At 44.4% G+C, this 17528-nt stretch overlaps 1 protein-coding gene across 1 annotated transcript in view; it reads right to left on the reverse strand.

Moving 5' to 3' along the window:
• EML4 (EMAP like 4) overlaps nt 1-15273 on the reverse strand; it is a 165168-nt gene extending 149895 nt beyond the window's left edge. Inside the window, exon 1 of the mRNA XM_076334466.1 lies at nt 15119-15273. Coding sequence (XP_076190581.1) covers nt 15119-15143 — 25 coding nt within the window. The 5' untranslated portion in view covers nt 15144-15273. The remainder of the gene's footprint in view (nt 1-15118) is intronic.
• Between the last annotated feature and the right edge of the window lie 2255 nt (nt 15274-17528).

Consider the following 17528-nt stretch of genomic DNA (forward strand, 5'->3'; position numbering starts at 1 on the left):
TTAACTTTGACAGTATTGGAGTTTTAATCCCTACATTGTATGCAAAAGACTTATAAATAGCAATATGGCAAAGAGGAAAAAAGCTACTTCAAAGTTATCTTAAAGTTTTGCAAAACCAAAATACACACTGCAATGCATAAAATAATCAAGACCCAATAATATTGAAAAGAAACTAAAATATGTACTAATCATACATACAAAAAGTACCCGAAAACAGGGCAACATAATAGAAATGTTTCAACTGAAGAATGCATATATACTTTAATGAGATTATAGGAGCACTACGAAATGATTTTATGCAGTTTTTGTAGAAGTTAAAAAGACCTGTTGTAGATGCTGCTGAAAATGTAAGCTATTACCACATCCAGAACAAACTGTAATGGCATTCTTTGAAATGTTCAGTTATGAACTAAAAAAGGCCAGACTTCAGTCCCTTTAAAATAAAACCTGGGGGGGGAGGTGGTGGTGTTGGTATATATACGCACACACTAGAGTCTGGAAACTTCCCAATTAGTTCTGGAAACAAAAATAAGGACCATTCAAATTTTATCTGTTCAAATTAACTTCAACTAAAGGCTGAAAGGCAGATGCAAGCCACTCTATCAAACACAACTCCACACATACCGATAAATACAATACATGCTATATGCTGCAAACACTCTATGCATGCTTTCTTGTCAATTCCCTTTTGCTTTCTCGCAATTCCCTTTGTCATTCTATCTGTAGCTTTGAAAAAATGTCCCTTTGTGGTCTATAAAAAGCAAACAGTAAATGTTGCCATTAATTCACAAAAACAGCAGCCAAGTTAGAGCCCTTTTGCCGGTAAAGCTGCTATAGCTACAGAAACAGGAAATTGAAATTTCTACTGCAAATAATAATTACCTAAACGCAGATAATTAAAAGCATGTTAGCAAGAACCCCTACACACATACCTGTATTATTTAGCTAGGCAATAACTGAACCGATATCCAGAGAGCGCACAAACAGTAGTTCTCATTTTCATATTTCCGAAGGTTTCAAATCACCGTATTTAGATATGCTGGGGGGGGAGAGGGGGAGGACAATCAAATAAGTCAAGTCCCACCTGGGGTTCAAATCTCACCTGCACAGACATCACCTCCCCTCTTTACCTTTCCCCAGCCCTTCCCCCGAATTTGTAAGGCTTAGGGGAAGCGAACTGTGTCCAGCTCTGCCGGCGTGGGGGCCAACGGGGACTCCCTGCACAGAGACGAGAAAAGTCAGAGAACTGGAGCAGGACAAGGACAGGGGAGGGAAACAAAAGGTAAAATCTCTGCTCTGTCAACACCAACAGGACTTTTTTTTTTTTTATTATTGACTTCAGCATAGCCAGAATTTCAAATGCATAGTTTACAACCCATAAATATCTGAGTTAAAGGGCAGACATTTAACTCATTGGTGGCCCACACTTTCAGTACCACTTAAAATAGGAAGTCCTGACGAATAAATGGGAGGAAACAGAGCGAATACAGGAGCATCAAAGGTCGAAGCCCCCTGTAAAACCAATAGGAAAAAACGCTGAGTGATCCCTGCGTGGGGGGAAGCTGCACGTTTGCACTTCATTTGGAGACGCTCTCTTGCTCAATGCACTAAGCAACTTCTTCCCTCTCACAAAACAACTCCTTGCTGGTCCCAGGCGAGCGCCCCGGGCTCAGAGCACACACGTACGGCAGCCAACGCCTCGGCCGTGCTCATCCAGCAGCTCAGAGCCTCCCCTCCCTCCCACAGCTCCAGCCATATTCAGGGATAGGTCACACATTAAGCTGTAAGGCTCTGTGCAGGTACAGAGAAAGAGACGCTGCTTGGTGCTTGCACAGCGGGCGAGCTTTACATGCATGTGTTTTGAAATACCTTAACGCAGTAGTAAACAGCTTACACTCTTCATGGTTGAGATGGATGACCACTTCAACATTTGACTATTAAAATTCAAATGAAATAAGCTCCCAACCCCATATTCATCTAAAAGCAGAGCGCAATACACACATACAAACGCTTTTTGTAGCGGAACCACAAGCTTGGCACACACATACAAAATGAATGATCAAAAATCTGTTCATAACTTTGACATTAAAAAAAAAAAAAAAATCTGTCTCTCATCCCAGTTCACAAAATAGGATGCCAGATTAAGTCCCGCCCAATACCATACAACTCACTGACAAATTATCCCAATGAAAAAGCAACTTAAAGTTCCTCCAAGAGAACCGTATTTTCTGCGTCTGCTAATGCACACCAGGATATTTAACCCAAAAGAAGCCATTCTGCAGTACACCGAGATCAGAGATCGATAACAGCCGCCAATCTGATGCCCACAGCGTGACTACCTTCGCACCAAAGTTACCTTGGTAATGCATTTACACAGAACAGACCCTGCATGTACCTTCCATTCTTCCAGCCAGCATCCTCAACGCTCCTTAAAAGTTCGCAAGTACCTTTCGCAGGTTCTGCCGCAGAAGAAGGATCGCAGCATCCTCTAAGAATTCAAGCCAGCCTCCGCCCTGCCTCTCTCAGGGCTGGAATTCAGGTTCCCACCGAGGCACAAAGCAACACAGCCACCTGGACCAGAGCTCCGAGCTCTCACTTTAGGAAAGGGTCAGCAGTTTTACTGCGAAAGGGTGCACAAAATCAGGTAAGCGGCAACTAGCATGTTGATATCCTAGAAAGCACTGCTGGCCTGGCACAGAAAAAGAAACAAAAAAGCCAACTAGAGTTAGGATTTAGGTTGGAAATATTTTTTAAATAGAACTTTTAGTAGGATGTTTACTGATGCACCAAAGCACGGCATCCCATTTCTCTACTTAAACAGCAACAGAGTGAAAAGTAGAACCATACGTCGTTATCGTCAAAAAAAATTGTCCAAAACACATCCCAGATAATTGCAAGACCATAGTGACAAAGCTGTTTGGCCTACAAGCCTAGAAGGGCATGCAACAGCGTAACAAGAGCTACCCCCTCTTACAGGTAAGATTCTTGCAAATATTAAATCTAAATGTATTAAACTGTCACGCTCCAAAGACCAGGACAGGAGGGGTTTTTCCCTCCTGTGCCATACATTGTATGTACCTAACAGTTCTAAACAAGTAATTGATGTGGATTACCTGGAATATTTGACTGCCTTAACCTGCATCAGCATCTTTCCCACTTCCTCTCTCCAATGCTAGCACATATAATCAATAAGACTTTTATTACACTTAAGTCTTTAAGCAACTCATTGGGTATATTTGCACCGTTATCAACTGCAAATAGGTACTTTCCATACAATGCATCTTAAAACAAAAGCTTGCATCCACAACAGAATTTAAATAACTAACAACTATTAACATCTACAGGTTTGGCATCTCAAAATGAAAAATGGAAGTTTATTTTAGAATTAAATTTGCCATTAAACAATAACTTCTAGCATATATTTTTCCACATCATGAATAAAGTTGGATTGCTTTTCAGTTCTTGGCTGCGGTTGTTCTAAACATCAGAGTTTATAAGTTTGCAGATTGCAAGCTTAGATCTATTTTCTTTGCATCTAAACCAGCTAGGATGGAAAAGCTTGAGGCCAGATGTTAATCTCACACAGAAATTAACTGTATTCTCCACACTTTGAAAGTTTTCAAATCGAATCATAAAAACGTATATCAATTTGTAATACAATTGCTAATGTGCAGGGTAGATTTTGGAGATGCACCACCTGAGGCCCTACTGCACTTGGGGGTCAGCAATCGTTTCCTCCCAAACCCACCACGGGATGAGGACAGAGCTCCTGACACAGCAGCTCCCAACTCTCTTGCACACGTGTACAAGACATCAAAGACAGTTCATTTCTGTACCTGAGTTCCTCCGTGGTACTGTAGCCCCCTGAAGAAGGCACATCGCTGACACTCCTTGGCTTATGATCCACACAGCATCCCAGTCACCCGGCCGTACCCGAACCACTTGGTGAGCACGCTGACCTTCAGAACTGAAGAGGGGACCTCCAGTGCCCTCACTGGCACTCGAGCAGTAATGGATATGCATACAAACCTATTTAATGCTTGTACCTGCAAACAGCGCAGGAATAGCACCCTACCGGAGCACCATTTCTAATGAAACACTAGTAAGCCAGATCAAGCGCTCAGGGGAAAAAAAAAAAAAAAGTTTTTTCCAAGAACCTGAATTGTTCACGGTTTTCTATTACTATGCTGAATTCTAAGGTTCTCCATGTTTAACAGGAAAACAAAAAACTTTTTTAAAAAGCTATTCTGAAAATATTTAATTAAAATATTTTTTCCCTCAAACCAGCCACCTCTTTCTCTACGGAGCCACTAAATACTTCGTAGCTATAGCGTCCATTAACTTCACAATACCAATAACACATGAATGTTCATAGGGTTGGGTGGGGTTTTTTCCCCATTTTAAAATCAAACAAAACTGAAACAAGAAGTATAAATCAAGGTTAAATACCTCTCCGTGGGAAAAAAAAAATAGAATCATAGACTAGTTTGGGTTGGAAGGGACCTTTAAAGGTCATCTAGTCCAACCCCCGTGCCGTGGGCAGGGGCATCTTCAACCAGATCAGGTTGCTCAGAGCCCCGTCCAGCCCGACCTTGAATGTTTCCAGGGATGGGGCATCCACCACCTCTCTGGGCAACCTGTGCCAGTGTTTCACCACCCTCAGCGTAAAAAATTTCTTCCTTATATCTAGTCTAAATCTACCCCCCTTTAGTTTAAAGCCATTCCCCCTCGTCCTGTCGCAACAGGCCCTGCTAAAAGGTTTGCTGCCATCTTTTGTATAAGCCCCCTTTAAGTACTGATAGGCTGCAAGAAGGTCTCCCCGAAGCCTTCTCTTCTCTAGGCTGAACAACCCCAACTCTCTCAGCCTTTCTTCACAGGAGAGGATAATTTAATAAATAAAATAATTTAATTTAAAAAAAACCCAAACAAACAACAGGAGAACCCAGCTCTATTACACTCCCAAAGTCAGAAAACATAGGTTTAGTTGTAGAAATAAAGATTATTATGCTGTTATCCAGAACCTGAAGTCATGAGGAATCCTATAAGTACCTATATTACCCTGCCTTACAGGATTTGTCCTCATCACCACTGTGCACATTGCACCTACACATTTCACCATAAATCCTACAACAACATGGTATCTTTGTGCAGTTTCTATTCCCTGTAACCCGGTCTGCCAGAAATTGGGCCCTCAGCCACGTCAGCTATACCAGATTTCTGGTACGAGGTGAGAAACAAAAGGAAAACAACCCAGGGGAGGATGCTGCGGAAAAGGCATATATCCTTCAGGAAGCTTTTCCTGGAAGACAAACGCACATACCAAACTCAGAACAAGATTTCAGGTATTTCTTAGCTTCATGCTAAATACTTGCCCAAGCTAGTTTCTGCAGATCAAGCCAATTAAAAAGTAGTTAAAACAATTTAAAATAAAAGTGTTAACAGATAGAAACAGCATCTCCCCTGACTAACACATTTTTAATTCAAAAAATACTTAAAAAAAAAAAAAACGAACACAGTTACATCAGGAATATCACCACCAAGTCTACACTGGCTAAATAAATGGCCTTGTTACTCCAGTTCTTTAGTGTAAAGAATAAACTCAAAGAAATCAAGCTCCTAAGCATTTCACTGGATCTACTTCCAAAAGCAACTTATATATTCACATTGATTATACATTCACTCCTCTAACAAGGATTCAGTCCAAGAACCGCTGCCTTATCCATGCTAACCAACCCTTCACCCCTCTAAGCACCTTTCAGAAAATACTATGGTCACAGATCATTGAAAATACAACACGAAATCCAAATTTGGAGAACAGCACTGCCAACAAGTCATTTCATTTTCACGGAAAAATGCCATCCCACATGTTAAGTGTTTAGAAAACAGACATGCAGGAAATCTTCCTCATCACCCCAATCCCAATGCACGTGAGTCTAAAAATAAGAGGGATCTCAAAGCAGTGCTTATTACAGCTATTGCAAGCCTGTCAATAGGGACTCAGAGCTCTTTTATGCTTATCCTATGCAAAAGAAGGCAAAAAGTTTGGACTGCTTCTTGTTGTTGTCCCCCTTGCCTCATGACTTTAACGGACATGTTTAGAATTCAGAAAGCAAGCACTGCAGCCACACAAACCACTGATTTCCTGCTAGATCTCTCTGATGGCATTTGCACAGTACATGTTGGGAGCAGAGGCGATAGCAGTTCAAAGCTGAATTTCATGGCTAAACAAAGTTGGAATTTTCTCCTTGTTAGAGTTCTTGTTTAAGAAAGCTAAGTGACACTATGCAGACATGAGTATTGCCATGTCTCTGAATCCTGCAGCTGAAAGAGTTTGATTTACGGTTCCTACCGCTGAAGGTTCTTCCTTTCCACACCTCTCTCTGAAAACACTGAGAAGCACATTTTTAGGAAAGCTCTCCTGAAATTCCCTTTCATCAAACTGCATCCAAAAAACCCCCAAACCATAACAGTTGTAATGCATGTTAACACATCCGAAGTGGACCTTGCTCCCAGAGAAGCCCAGACGTATGTGTGTAGCAGTCATCTCAGAACTGCTCCGACTCAATGCATGATTTCACCGCAGCTACATCAAACCAGAGATGTGTGAGAAAATCTCTAACAGCAACACTTTTCCTTCCTTTCCACATGGTCAGGTTTCCAGTATCTACTGCTCCTGGAAAGGAATTAGGTCAACCATGCCCTACCTAAATGATTGTCTACATTTCCAAGCCACTCCAAAATTTGTCTATTAGTTATAAAAGCCAGAGGTACTGTAAGATGTGTAACAACAGTCTAAAAAACATGGTTAGTTTTCGAAGGTGACATCCATCCTCAAAAACCGAACTTGCGAGAGAAACCTTCGGCTTTATTCTGTCATTTTTAAGCAGAACTTGCCAATGAAATTCAGTGGTCTAATTAACTAAAGATCCATATAATGCACACAACAGGAAACCTCTTAGGAAAATGGCATGGTCTGCTTGTGACCGTGAATAAGGGTGAAGGAAACAAACCGCAGCCCACCCTACTGTTGTTGTTTTGTACAGCGATGGGCACAAAGCTCGTCAGAACCCTGACGTAAAAGCGACACTTTTCTTTTGCTCTCAAAAGAGGAAAAAAAGGTACCATACAGTAAATCAGCCATAAGCAAAATAATAGTTCTACCATTCATTTTACGTATATTTGGGATTGTTAATTCAGTTACGCTTGTGAGCACTTGCTTACCTCAGCAGCTGACTGAAATTACGCATTTTAAAACAATTTTTATTACCCTTATGTCATAATTCCATTAAAAACCATAAAAAGTGGTGAAATCATTACCTCTTGTGTTTGGACAGTAAATATAGATTTCTCTTGTTAATAGCCATTTTCTTGCTTTTGTGTCCTCAACTCAGAATAAAGAAATCCAACTCTTTTGTCTTTAAAATTATGAAGTTCTCATGAAAAAGCATTTTCATTTACTTTAACTAATTTACAGCATCCCTTTAGGGAGCCAAACCTGGGGCTCAGAAGCATTTGTGACTCCAATTTATCCACTGGGTTTCAAACTCCCAATTTTCCCGGAGGATTACGAAAGCCTGCCAATTTAGCTTGATGCATTAAAACCGTTTACACAAGTCCAAAATACATTCAAACATAAAACGGTTTGGTTTCAGCCCCCCCTCCCCTTTTTTTTCTTTAAGCCCAAAGAAACTGGCAGAAGCGGGAATGAACTCCAGGCTGGAGCACTGCATTCACAGCTACAAGCTGAGTTTCAGTGAAACGAGAGAATCAGGCGAGAGACAACAATGAGTATTTTTCTTCAATTTAATACAACATCTGAAATCCAAGGTAGTTGTACCTCTCCAAAATATATCATAACTGTTTATAGAGCATAGCTATGTTGCTTCTGTCTCTTGCCCCTTCCATTGCACTTCTATTATGCATAAGAGTCAGTCACAGGTACAAGCAGCTCCAGAAAGCTAAAGAAAACGCATTTAAATACAAAAAGTAAGCCTACTTCTAAAATAAGGCAGATTTGCACTCAGAAGTATCTTGCCTAAAAGCTGCAAGAGCATGCAATCCACATCATTGGATGGGGCAGAAAGACAGTGTAGACCATCACCAAAGAAAGAAACTGGATTCTCCAACACTTGCTAAAAAAAAATTGTCCTTCCCAATGAACAGCACTGTCATGCAAAGTAGAGCAGTACAGACCCTAAAACATCAGGAGAGTAGTCGGGAAACCAGCAGTTAAAGAACATCAAGACACAGCTATATTTAGTAAACAAGTTGGGCTGAAGCTATTGAGGATGAGCAGAAGAGGTAACCCACTGAGAGGCAAAACAATCAAAACAAATTAAAAAGCCTAGTTCATCCAACCCAGTAAGGAGTCTTAGGGCAGAAAGCTTAGGGAGAATATCGTAATATTCACTGACGGTATGTAGCATGAATACTTACAAAGTGGAGCAAAAGGAAAAAAAAATTAAATAAAAGAAAGAAGTAAAAGGGAGCGGGAAGGAGGAAGAAAAAGAAAAACCAGGACGAAAAAAAAAGAGCAAAACCAGAAGAGAAAAACATTCCGTACATTCCAAGATTCAGCAATAAACTTAGGCCTTTAATGTCTCTGGTGTTTCTCTTCACATCCCACCCCTCCGGCAGCACCACCCATCTACTGCCACTGACTGTCTGAATTATCAGCTCAGACTGCAAGCTTGCCCACGAACACCACCTTTTCAAATCTGAGTGCACATATGTGTGTTTCCTAAAGATGACTGAAAACTCGCAGAAGAGCTTGCACGTCACATCTTGCAAAGAGCTTTGCAAGAAGAGCTTCCAAACACCGTGGTGTTTCCAGGTATCCATCCTTCAGCACTCGATGAAAGAAAACCAAAATTCTGCATCCGTTTCAACAAGCAGATGAAAGAAAAAAAGGCTAACAATTCCTCTTTAAACTGTTGGTGCCTGTGCTCACTTGTTTACAGAGAGGAAAAACGAGGCGAGCAGTGGCTCCACCTGAGCTCATAAGTAACTGTAGAAAGATTTCTTGAAAAGGAAGTTAGTGAAGCTTACAAAAAGTTGTTTATCAGGTGATTCTCATCTCCTAAACAGAAGAATGTCCCTACTAGAAACGCTCAAGACCAGCAAGAGCAGAGAGACTTGCACTGTCATCATACACGCCACGTGCTATGAAATTAATTACCCTCTAACACCTTTCCTATTACATTATGTGTGGGTAAAACAGGAACAACATTCTTGGCCTTAAAATCATATTCATAAGCATTAGATTTAGCAAGGACCTAAAGAGAGAAGGGAAAAATAAACCTCAATAATTGATAGAAACCACACCAAGAAGGGAAGCAGCTATTCTGAAGAGCAAGGGCTGACGTACAGATCTCCCTGCACATTACTACCAGCACAATCAGCAGCATAATGCTGCTTACAAAACAAAACAATGCTTCAGAGGATTTGTAAGAGCACTGTTCTTGACCAGTTTTTTCCCTCTTACATACCTCATGATATAAAGCACGGAAAAAAAATCCTTTCAGAGTAGGTTCTTCAGGCAAGAGAAAATCCTGTCAGATAACTGTACTTCCCATATCAAAAATACTCAATTAAAGAGTATGAAAAACACACTGTGAGGCCAAAAATTCTTCTCGGCATCCCAGGCATTAAAAGCCTTTCTAAAAGAGAGAGAAAAGAGTCTTTCCAATAGAGACTCCTGTGTTTGGGATTCTGTTTCTTTTTTTGTTTTTAAAAGCGAGAGTGTTACTCACAACCAGGCCAAATATTGCCAATTTCTCTGTGCAAAAAAAGGATTGTTTTTTAAACACAAGATCCTTTGCTTCTCAGCTGGCTACAGAGCGAAGGGTTCCTCCTCGCTGCCCATTAACTAAAGCCCCTTTTAGCAAAAGGTGGGCCGCCACTGAGTTTCTAAAGCAAACAGCCCGTCTTCCTTGCCGCTATAGTTTAATCACCCCTGGCACAACCAAGGCCATCCTTCTCAGGAAGGATAGACTGATGTCCTGCCAAAGTTTTTATTTTTAAGACGACTAGTACACCGACAATAGCACACAGCAATCCCACGAACAGAGCCCCATGAATTGAGCTGAGCTCGCTGTCGCTATGAGCAATTGCGCTGCAGCACCACGGCCGCTTTTGTGGTCTAGACGGGCAACCGTAAAACTTAATATTCTAACCCAAATAAATGACAAATACCCCAAGTCGCTGTAGTCATTCCACACGCTCATTTTTCTCGGTACTGAACCCAGCCAGAGATGAATCACGATGCACACACACTCCCCAGGCTCAGAGCACCGGCGACCGCAAGATCCTCTCTGCTTGAGCGCTCCTGACCCCTCTAGCATACCTGCCCGCGCACCACCGGGGGCTTTAGAGAAGACGACTTCCCAGGTTTCAGCAAAGCCGCGGGTTCAACAGACACTGTTGGCTCTTCAAATGCAGAGGAGCAGCACATACTCGTAGCACTGCCTCAGAAGCTACCCGATGCAGGCCTGACATACCCATGAAACAGGAACGTTTTCCAACCACTTTTATACGATACCCAGTATAAGAAATGGGGGAAAAGATTAGGAACTGACCTACATGTCACCCCTCCAGTAAGTACTTAGTACATATGATGCAGTTAGTAGCAGCACATGCACAGTGACAGAACAATACGTAGATCCTATGTAAAATGAAAAAGTGAATCCTTCTTATTTCTCCAGCTCTCCCTCCAGTAACATCAACAGCAGAGCAAAATGTTGGTCTCTACTTAAGTCATTATAGCTCTCCTTTGCCTTCTAGTTCTCTGAAAAAAAAAAGCATAAGCTCAACTACTCTCGTTTTTAAAAGAAATCCTAAATTATTCTGCTTGCCTGAGACTTCAGGAGAAGATTGATTTTAATTTCTCTGTGAAAATATTTTCAGTCATAGAGAATTTTTGCAGTAAAGACTACTTCTCAGTTTCAGGGCATCCTGCACAGCTGCACAAAAACCACGGTTTGAATTCCGAAGTTGAGACTTCTTCATTTATTTTTATAAGTTACTATTCTTCCACAGACCTCATCGCTGGAGAGTCCTATTGAAATGCTTTATACCCTGTTATCATCACGCTGGTGACAAACTTGGAAAAGGCTGCAGTCATTTTTTACAACGTAATCTGATGAATGCTTCCATATCTTTGTTTACAATGAGTTATTGTTACAGAGCTCAATTAGCAGATGCTTTCTCAGAAGAGAAAACAATGCAACAGCTAAAAGCCATGGAAAACTGTCCACCAAAGAACATCCCTCACCAGCCCCAGGCAGCTGGTCACGGCTTACTCTTCATAAGCCTAAATCTAGTAGATCTCATACTTTAGCCAATTTACCCTACAGAAAGTAAGATAAATGAACAGCTTAAGAGGCGCCACAGAGAAGTGACAGAGTGACAAACGTTTCATACTCAGACAGCACTCTGAGACACCTATCAGCTGTGTCTCACCTATTAGCCTCACCAGAGAAAATACCAGCTCCAGAAAGTTAAGTTTTAGGCCCAAGAAAGACGTCACCCTCCGGGCTGCAGCAGGTTCACAAGAAGCAGAGCCAACCTAAGAGCTGCCAACTACACGGTGCCACCACGTCCCACCCACCCTCGGCTGAGGGCTCCTACCGCTTCCCTCCCACCACCTGTCACGCTTCTCCTACCCTCTAACAAGCCTAAGGGAGAAACCCACCAAAACACCTGGGGTAAGCAGGAAGGCTGTAAATGAATATAATCCACGATGATACGTAAAAATCAAAATTATTGTTGGCAAAACTGTTGGCTTTCTACAGTCCTACAGCCCTCTGATAGACATCTCTGAACCAGTTCACCATGGGCTCACAGGCACCGGTGTGAGGGTGGAGGAGATGCAAGGCAGTACTTTGCAGCACAAAGAGCTTTTTTTTTTTGGTAGAATTCTCTTGCTCGATTCTTCTGGTGGAATTAACAGTGCTTTCTTTTCCCTGAAGATGCCATCTTCAGGTTGTTTTGATCGGGACCCTAAGACACGAGAGAACTTGGCAGAGCCACAGCCAGACACCCATGCTGTGCTCACGTCTCGGCAAGGGCACAAGGCAGGAGTTCAGGCGCTCGGTCCAAGTTCCCGGACTTCTTGTTCCCATTCAGAAGCACATTCTTTCACACTTCAAGGGGTGCATCTGAAAAAGCAGATGGCCAAAATCCATTGAGCCCTCTGACGACCGTCACGTTGGAAATGCTCAAATGTAAGGTATGACTGTCCTACTTGAGACAACAAACGGGATTCAATAACCACTTTGCTACTGGTGATATTCAAAAGGTACTGAAGTCCCAGTAAATGTGAAATAACTCAGTGTTTTACCAAAAGAGTAAAACAATACCTATTTCAGCTGTGCAAGTTAACTCATAATAGATTGGTTTTTTACTTTATACAGTAATTGTACACTCTTAAGTAGAGTGCTACATAAGCATTTACTAAACCAATAACCAAAACAATTTTCTAAATTACATATGAAACGGTTTCTTTCATCTGTTTATTCTCATAAAAATTTCAGTGTGGAAGCCAAAAGAAAACAGCTGCGTAAAGTATTTTCAACTGCAAGAGACATGTAAGAAGGTATTTCTGCCTGTGCTGGAGGGCACAATCTGTAATAACATTTTGCCTTCCAGATAATGACAGGAGGCATTAAAAGGACAACTTGCTCTCTAATAAGCTCGCTCGGCTGGTTGAGCATGCACATACACAGATAGCGCAGTTTTGCCAACAATAATTTTAATTAATTTTTACATTTTGTTCTAAATTACATGAATTTATGGCCTTCCTAAAAGACATTTAGCAGACAGCTAATTAAATTCAAGTGGTTAGATTTTAATTAGAGATGTTTAAAAAAAAAAAATCTCAGACCAATTCACACGTCTTTGTGAACACTACATGCTCATTAGCAGCTAGAGCAACCAACAAGTGATTATAAATACAGAAGAAGGACTAAGCAGCATGACTCAAACCCGAAAACAAGAAAGTCACATAAAGTTTCATGCTTCAAAGCTAAAGATTCTGGGAATGCCCTCCCCTCAGCCCAAGTCCAGAAAACCACCGTGCACCAGCGCTTGCCATAGAAGCAAAATCAACGGCCAACTAACAGTGAATATGATGATATACAGTTTAAAAGGTTAGGCTGAGCTTAATCCTCATTAAATTCTAATAAAATCACAGTGCCTTCCTGACCAAACAGTGAAACAAATTAAAGGTCCAGATGGAGCCTCCCTTAATAAGGCAAGCGGGATGCTCTGAGCAGGTGACTGCCGCTCCAGCGCAAGGTGCTGGGCCACCCAACCAGCCCGCGCCATTGCTCCGCGAGCAACCCCCGTGCAGGAAAATGACGCTTTCTTCTTTCAAAATAATTGGGTTTTTTCCACTTACAACACAAACCACTTATTTCTAAACATCAACCTCAGCGGAGCCAGTACTCCATGAGTTAAAAGCAGTATCGGTGCCCTTTGAGATGGTGATCAGTTCCACTACTGGGTAAAGAGGTTCATAAATATTAACCACGGCACATTTGCATATGTCACCCACAGGCACAATCTTCCCTCTGAAAACCGGGAACAGAACCCGTACAATTCCTCCGTGTGTCGCTTTTTGATCGCCAGGTATAAATTGAGCATGGAAGTTACTTGAGCAAGGAGAGTATATCAGGCAAAGAGCCAAACTACCAAAGTGCACTGTTAATTATGGTGTACCAGTTTGGTTTGGACAGGTGCCCAAAATGCTGGAGTTGACATTTCAAAAACCTGAAAGGTTAGGATCACACGCAGAAGTATTTAAATGAGTCAATTTTTCCAGAAAATTGAGAACTATTCACTATTATTACAGATTTCACAGAAGTGCTGTAAAAATAAATTAATTTAATTTTTGGAGGCACAGATTTATTCTTCTACAAAAGATGGAGCGAGTTCGATCACGGAATGCCTGCAATAGATGCAGCAGCGCTGAAAGCGAACAGAAGGCGTACGAAGAGAGCGGCAGGTAAGCACCACATGTAATGTCACCGCAATGGGAATGGTGAGACCTATGTTACCCTTATAATTTGCAGAAAATAGACAGGAACGTACACACTTTATAATTCTTACATTTGGATACATTTTCAGTTCACACTTTTAATCAGGACGACTTCATACTACATGCAATCTGCCCTCCAAATCATTCAGAAAGCGGGCTGGTGAAGTATTTTTTCTTAAAGAAACTGATGACAATTTGCCGCAGCAAACTGAAGAGAACGCAGCCTGTCCGTTTTCTGGGAATATCTGGATAAACAAGTAGCAAATATTTTCGATCACAGCACAGCTCCAGGCAGAGGAACCTGACTCGCAGGGAGCCAGGAGGACTCCGCGGGCACACGGAGGGATGCGCGGGCACCGGGAAGGCGCTGACTCCCCCGCCACCTCTGACATTTCCGCGGACACTGCCGCCGCTCCCAACTTTTAAGGCGTGCGAGCGAAGCACGGCAGCCAGGCCACGGGGAGAGCTGGTCCCCGGCTTCCCGGGGCAGCGGGGCGCCCCGCGGCAGAGGCGCTCCCGGGGCTCTCGCTGCGACACCCGGGCCCGCTGCGCCCGGACGGGGTCCCTCCCACCCCCGGAGCAAAAGGAAGGGACGAAAAATAAAATCATAATATTAAAAAAAAAAAAAGCCAAAACAAACAAACAAAAAAAAAAAGCCCAAACCCAAGCAACTAATTCTGGGGAAGCGCAAGCCCACGGCGAGAGAAGAACAAAGGAGGCAAGTGCAGCCGGAGCTCTCGCAACAGATGGTTTGAAGCCGAGCAGATTTCGCGCTGGCATCCCCTCCCCTCCCGCCGCGGCACGGGCGCTGTTTGTACGCACCGGCCCGGCCGGCACCGCGTCGCCCCCGGCCGCCGCCGCGCAGGGCAGCCCCCCCCGCCCGCCGGGCCGGTCCTCGCCGCCCGCCCGGCCCCGCGCAGCCCCCGCGTCGCAGCCCAGCCCCAGCCGGCGGGGCCGGCACCCTCGCCGGCCGCAGGTGCGCGCCCCCGGCCCCGCGCCCCCGCGGCAGGGCGGGCTGGCGGGCGGCTGCCGGCACGCTTGCCCCGTCCCGCCCTCTCCCTCACGCTTCCCGCCGCTCACCCAAACTCCCGGCGAAACCGTCCATTTTGTGGGGGGGGAGGCCGGTGCCGCAGCCCGAGGCGAAGCCGCTGTCGCCGGCCGGGACAGGTTCATTCACCCGCGGAGCGGCGGCAGGCGGCGGCGGCGCCGCAGCCCGGCGTTCATGAGCCGCCTGGGGCAGCGGCTCCCGCGGCTCCCCGCGCTCGGCGGCGGCGGCTCCGGCGGCTCCTCCTCCTCCTGCTGCTGCTGCTGCTGCTGCGGGGCCGGCGGCGGCGCTGCCCGGCTCCGTTCCTGCGCCGCGACCCCAGCACGGCAGCTAGTGCCGAGCTCCTCCCGCCGCCGCCGCCAGCGCCGCCCCAGCGCCCCGTGCTGTCGTGCTTCCGACTCCGCCCGCCCTGGCAGCCGCCGCTTCCCCTGCGGGCGGGCTGGCCCCGAACCCCGCCGGCGGGCAGCCCCCAGCCGCCTCCGGCTGCGGCTCCCGCCCGCCCCGCCGCCGCGAGAGCTCCGGCTGCTGCTCGCCCGCTGCGCTGGGAGCGCGGGTCGCGAAGGGCCTCCCAGGAGGAGGGGGAGCCGATGGGCTGCTGACGGCAGCTTTCGGCCGGGGGCAGCGGGGGGTGCCGGTGCCAGGCCCCGGTCCTTGCCAGCGCACCTTCTCCGGGATAAGCCGCTTAGGAGTCACATCTCGATTTACGTTCAGGACTTTATGCTCTGGGGCACTTTGTGGGAGGGTTAATTGGGCGATTTAATGTAATGATCCCAGGAATCAAAACAGAGATTTTTCTTAGATTAATCTAAAAACTTTCCTTCAAACTAGTTTGGGAAAGTTCTTCCTCACTGGATATTAAGCCAGAGGAACTGTCACCTCTGTAACCTTACGTTTCTTACAGCTGTGCATAGGCAATCCCTCTCTCCACTTCCAGCCAGCCACACTCCCGGCTGTCTCCTGTAACTTCGCAGCCATGTGCTCGATGATGAGGGAAAACAGAAAGTAGAACCAGAAATTCAAGTCAGCCATGCCGCATACCATCCAATCTCTTAGCCAAGAGTGTTTCGTATGTTAAGCAACATCGTCAAGTTGTGTGATGCATTGCTTTCTCCTTGGTCAGGAAAAGCTACGTACCCATTGCAACATCCTGTTTTGCTTTAAGTATTTTCCTGTAATGCACTCAAGTGCTAGTGCTGCGGTCGTACAGAGAAATGGATAATTGCCTCGTGAGCATGTCCCTGGCGTTTGCAGCCATGTCCTCTAATGACAGTCTGTGGATGTTGTTGAACAGGACTGGGAAGAAATGTGGCGCTGGAGAGCAGCACAGACCTGATGGTAGCAGCGCACATTTCCCCCGCACCTTCCATCCACTCAGGCAAAAGTGTCATTGTCTTGCTGATCTGCAATGTAAGATAAACCTGAGAGGTCTATGCTTGCTCACGTTAGAGGAAAACGCCTTGAAATTTTCCATCAAAATCTAATCTCCACCAGATTTTCCAGCAAATTTTATTGAACAGCCGCCACAGCAAAGAATTTGAGTGACTGCCCGCAAACTACATAAATAATCTGTTTTCATACATCCTGTAGTCTTGTCAAAAGAAATGCCTTTCAATCGATCTGCTATAAATGGGGCATCATTAGCCACTGAGTTCTGGTCTTAATTACTAGCAGGTATTAGACTTCCTACCTGCTCACGGGGTCTGTTGCTGTAGAATGGCTCTATATAGACTACATCCATGGTCTTTTGCTGTGGCAAAAGAGTGCTGCAGCCAGTCCAGTCCAGTGAAAATTCCCTTTAAAATGCTTCATTTTACAAGCAAAAGCAAGAACAAGGCACTACAGCTCCAGCCTCATCTCCCCACCCCCCATTTATTACTTGTGTCAGGCCAGGTTTTCAAGATGCTTAAAGCATTGAGAGTACAGAGAGAGAAATCTCTAGCTAGGAAAAGTGCCCTGGGAATTCAGAGCCTCTGGACAGTTTCCTTCAGAAAAAGGCGCCTTTCCCCTGAGGCAGAGCCTTATGTAAATTCTTCAGATACAACTTGTGTGCTTCAGTATGCTGTTTTGTTAAACAAACAAAAAAACCCCAAACAAACAAAAAGCACGCCCAGCTGCCTTCTTGAGCTGTCAGCAGGACTCTCCTTCAGACACACCAGTGAGTGAGTTATTACTTACAAACCTAAGGATGTTTGCAAAGAAGTGCTGCCTCTATTTTATAGACTGAAAACTGAAGCACAGAGGTGAAGATGACAGCATGGATCCTTATCTAGATGTTTAATTCCTACTGAAAATGGTTAGGAGCATGAATGAATGCCTTTGATTATCTGGGTCCTGCAGAGCTTGCACAAAAGTACATAAAAAGTTTAAGAGCTGCAAAGAAATCTAATTCTCCATAATCTTATCTGAAACCCAAGATTAGTTTGTTACTCAAGTACTGTTGAAAAC

This window comes from Aptenodytes patagonicus, chromosome 3 (assembly GCF_965638725.1).
Source record: "Aptenodytes patagonicus chromosome 3, bAptPat1.pri.cur, whole genome shotgun sequence".
NCBI lineage: Eukaryota > Metazoa > Chordata > Aves > Sphenisciformes > Spheniscidae > Aptenodytes > Aptenodytes patagonicus.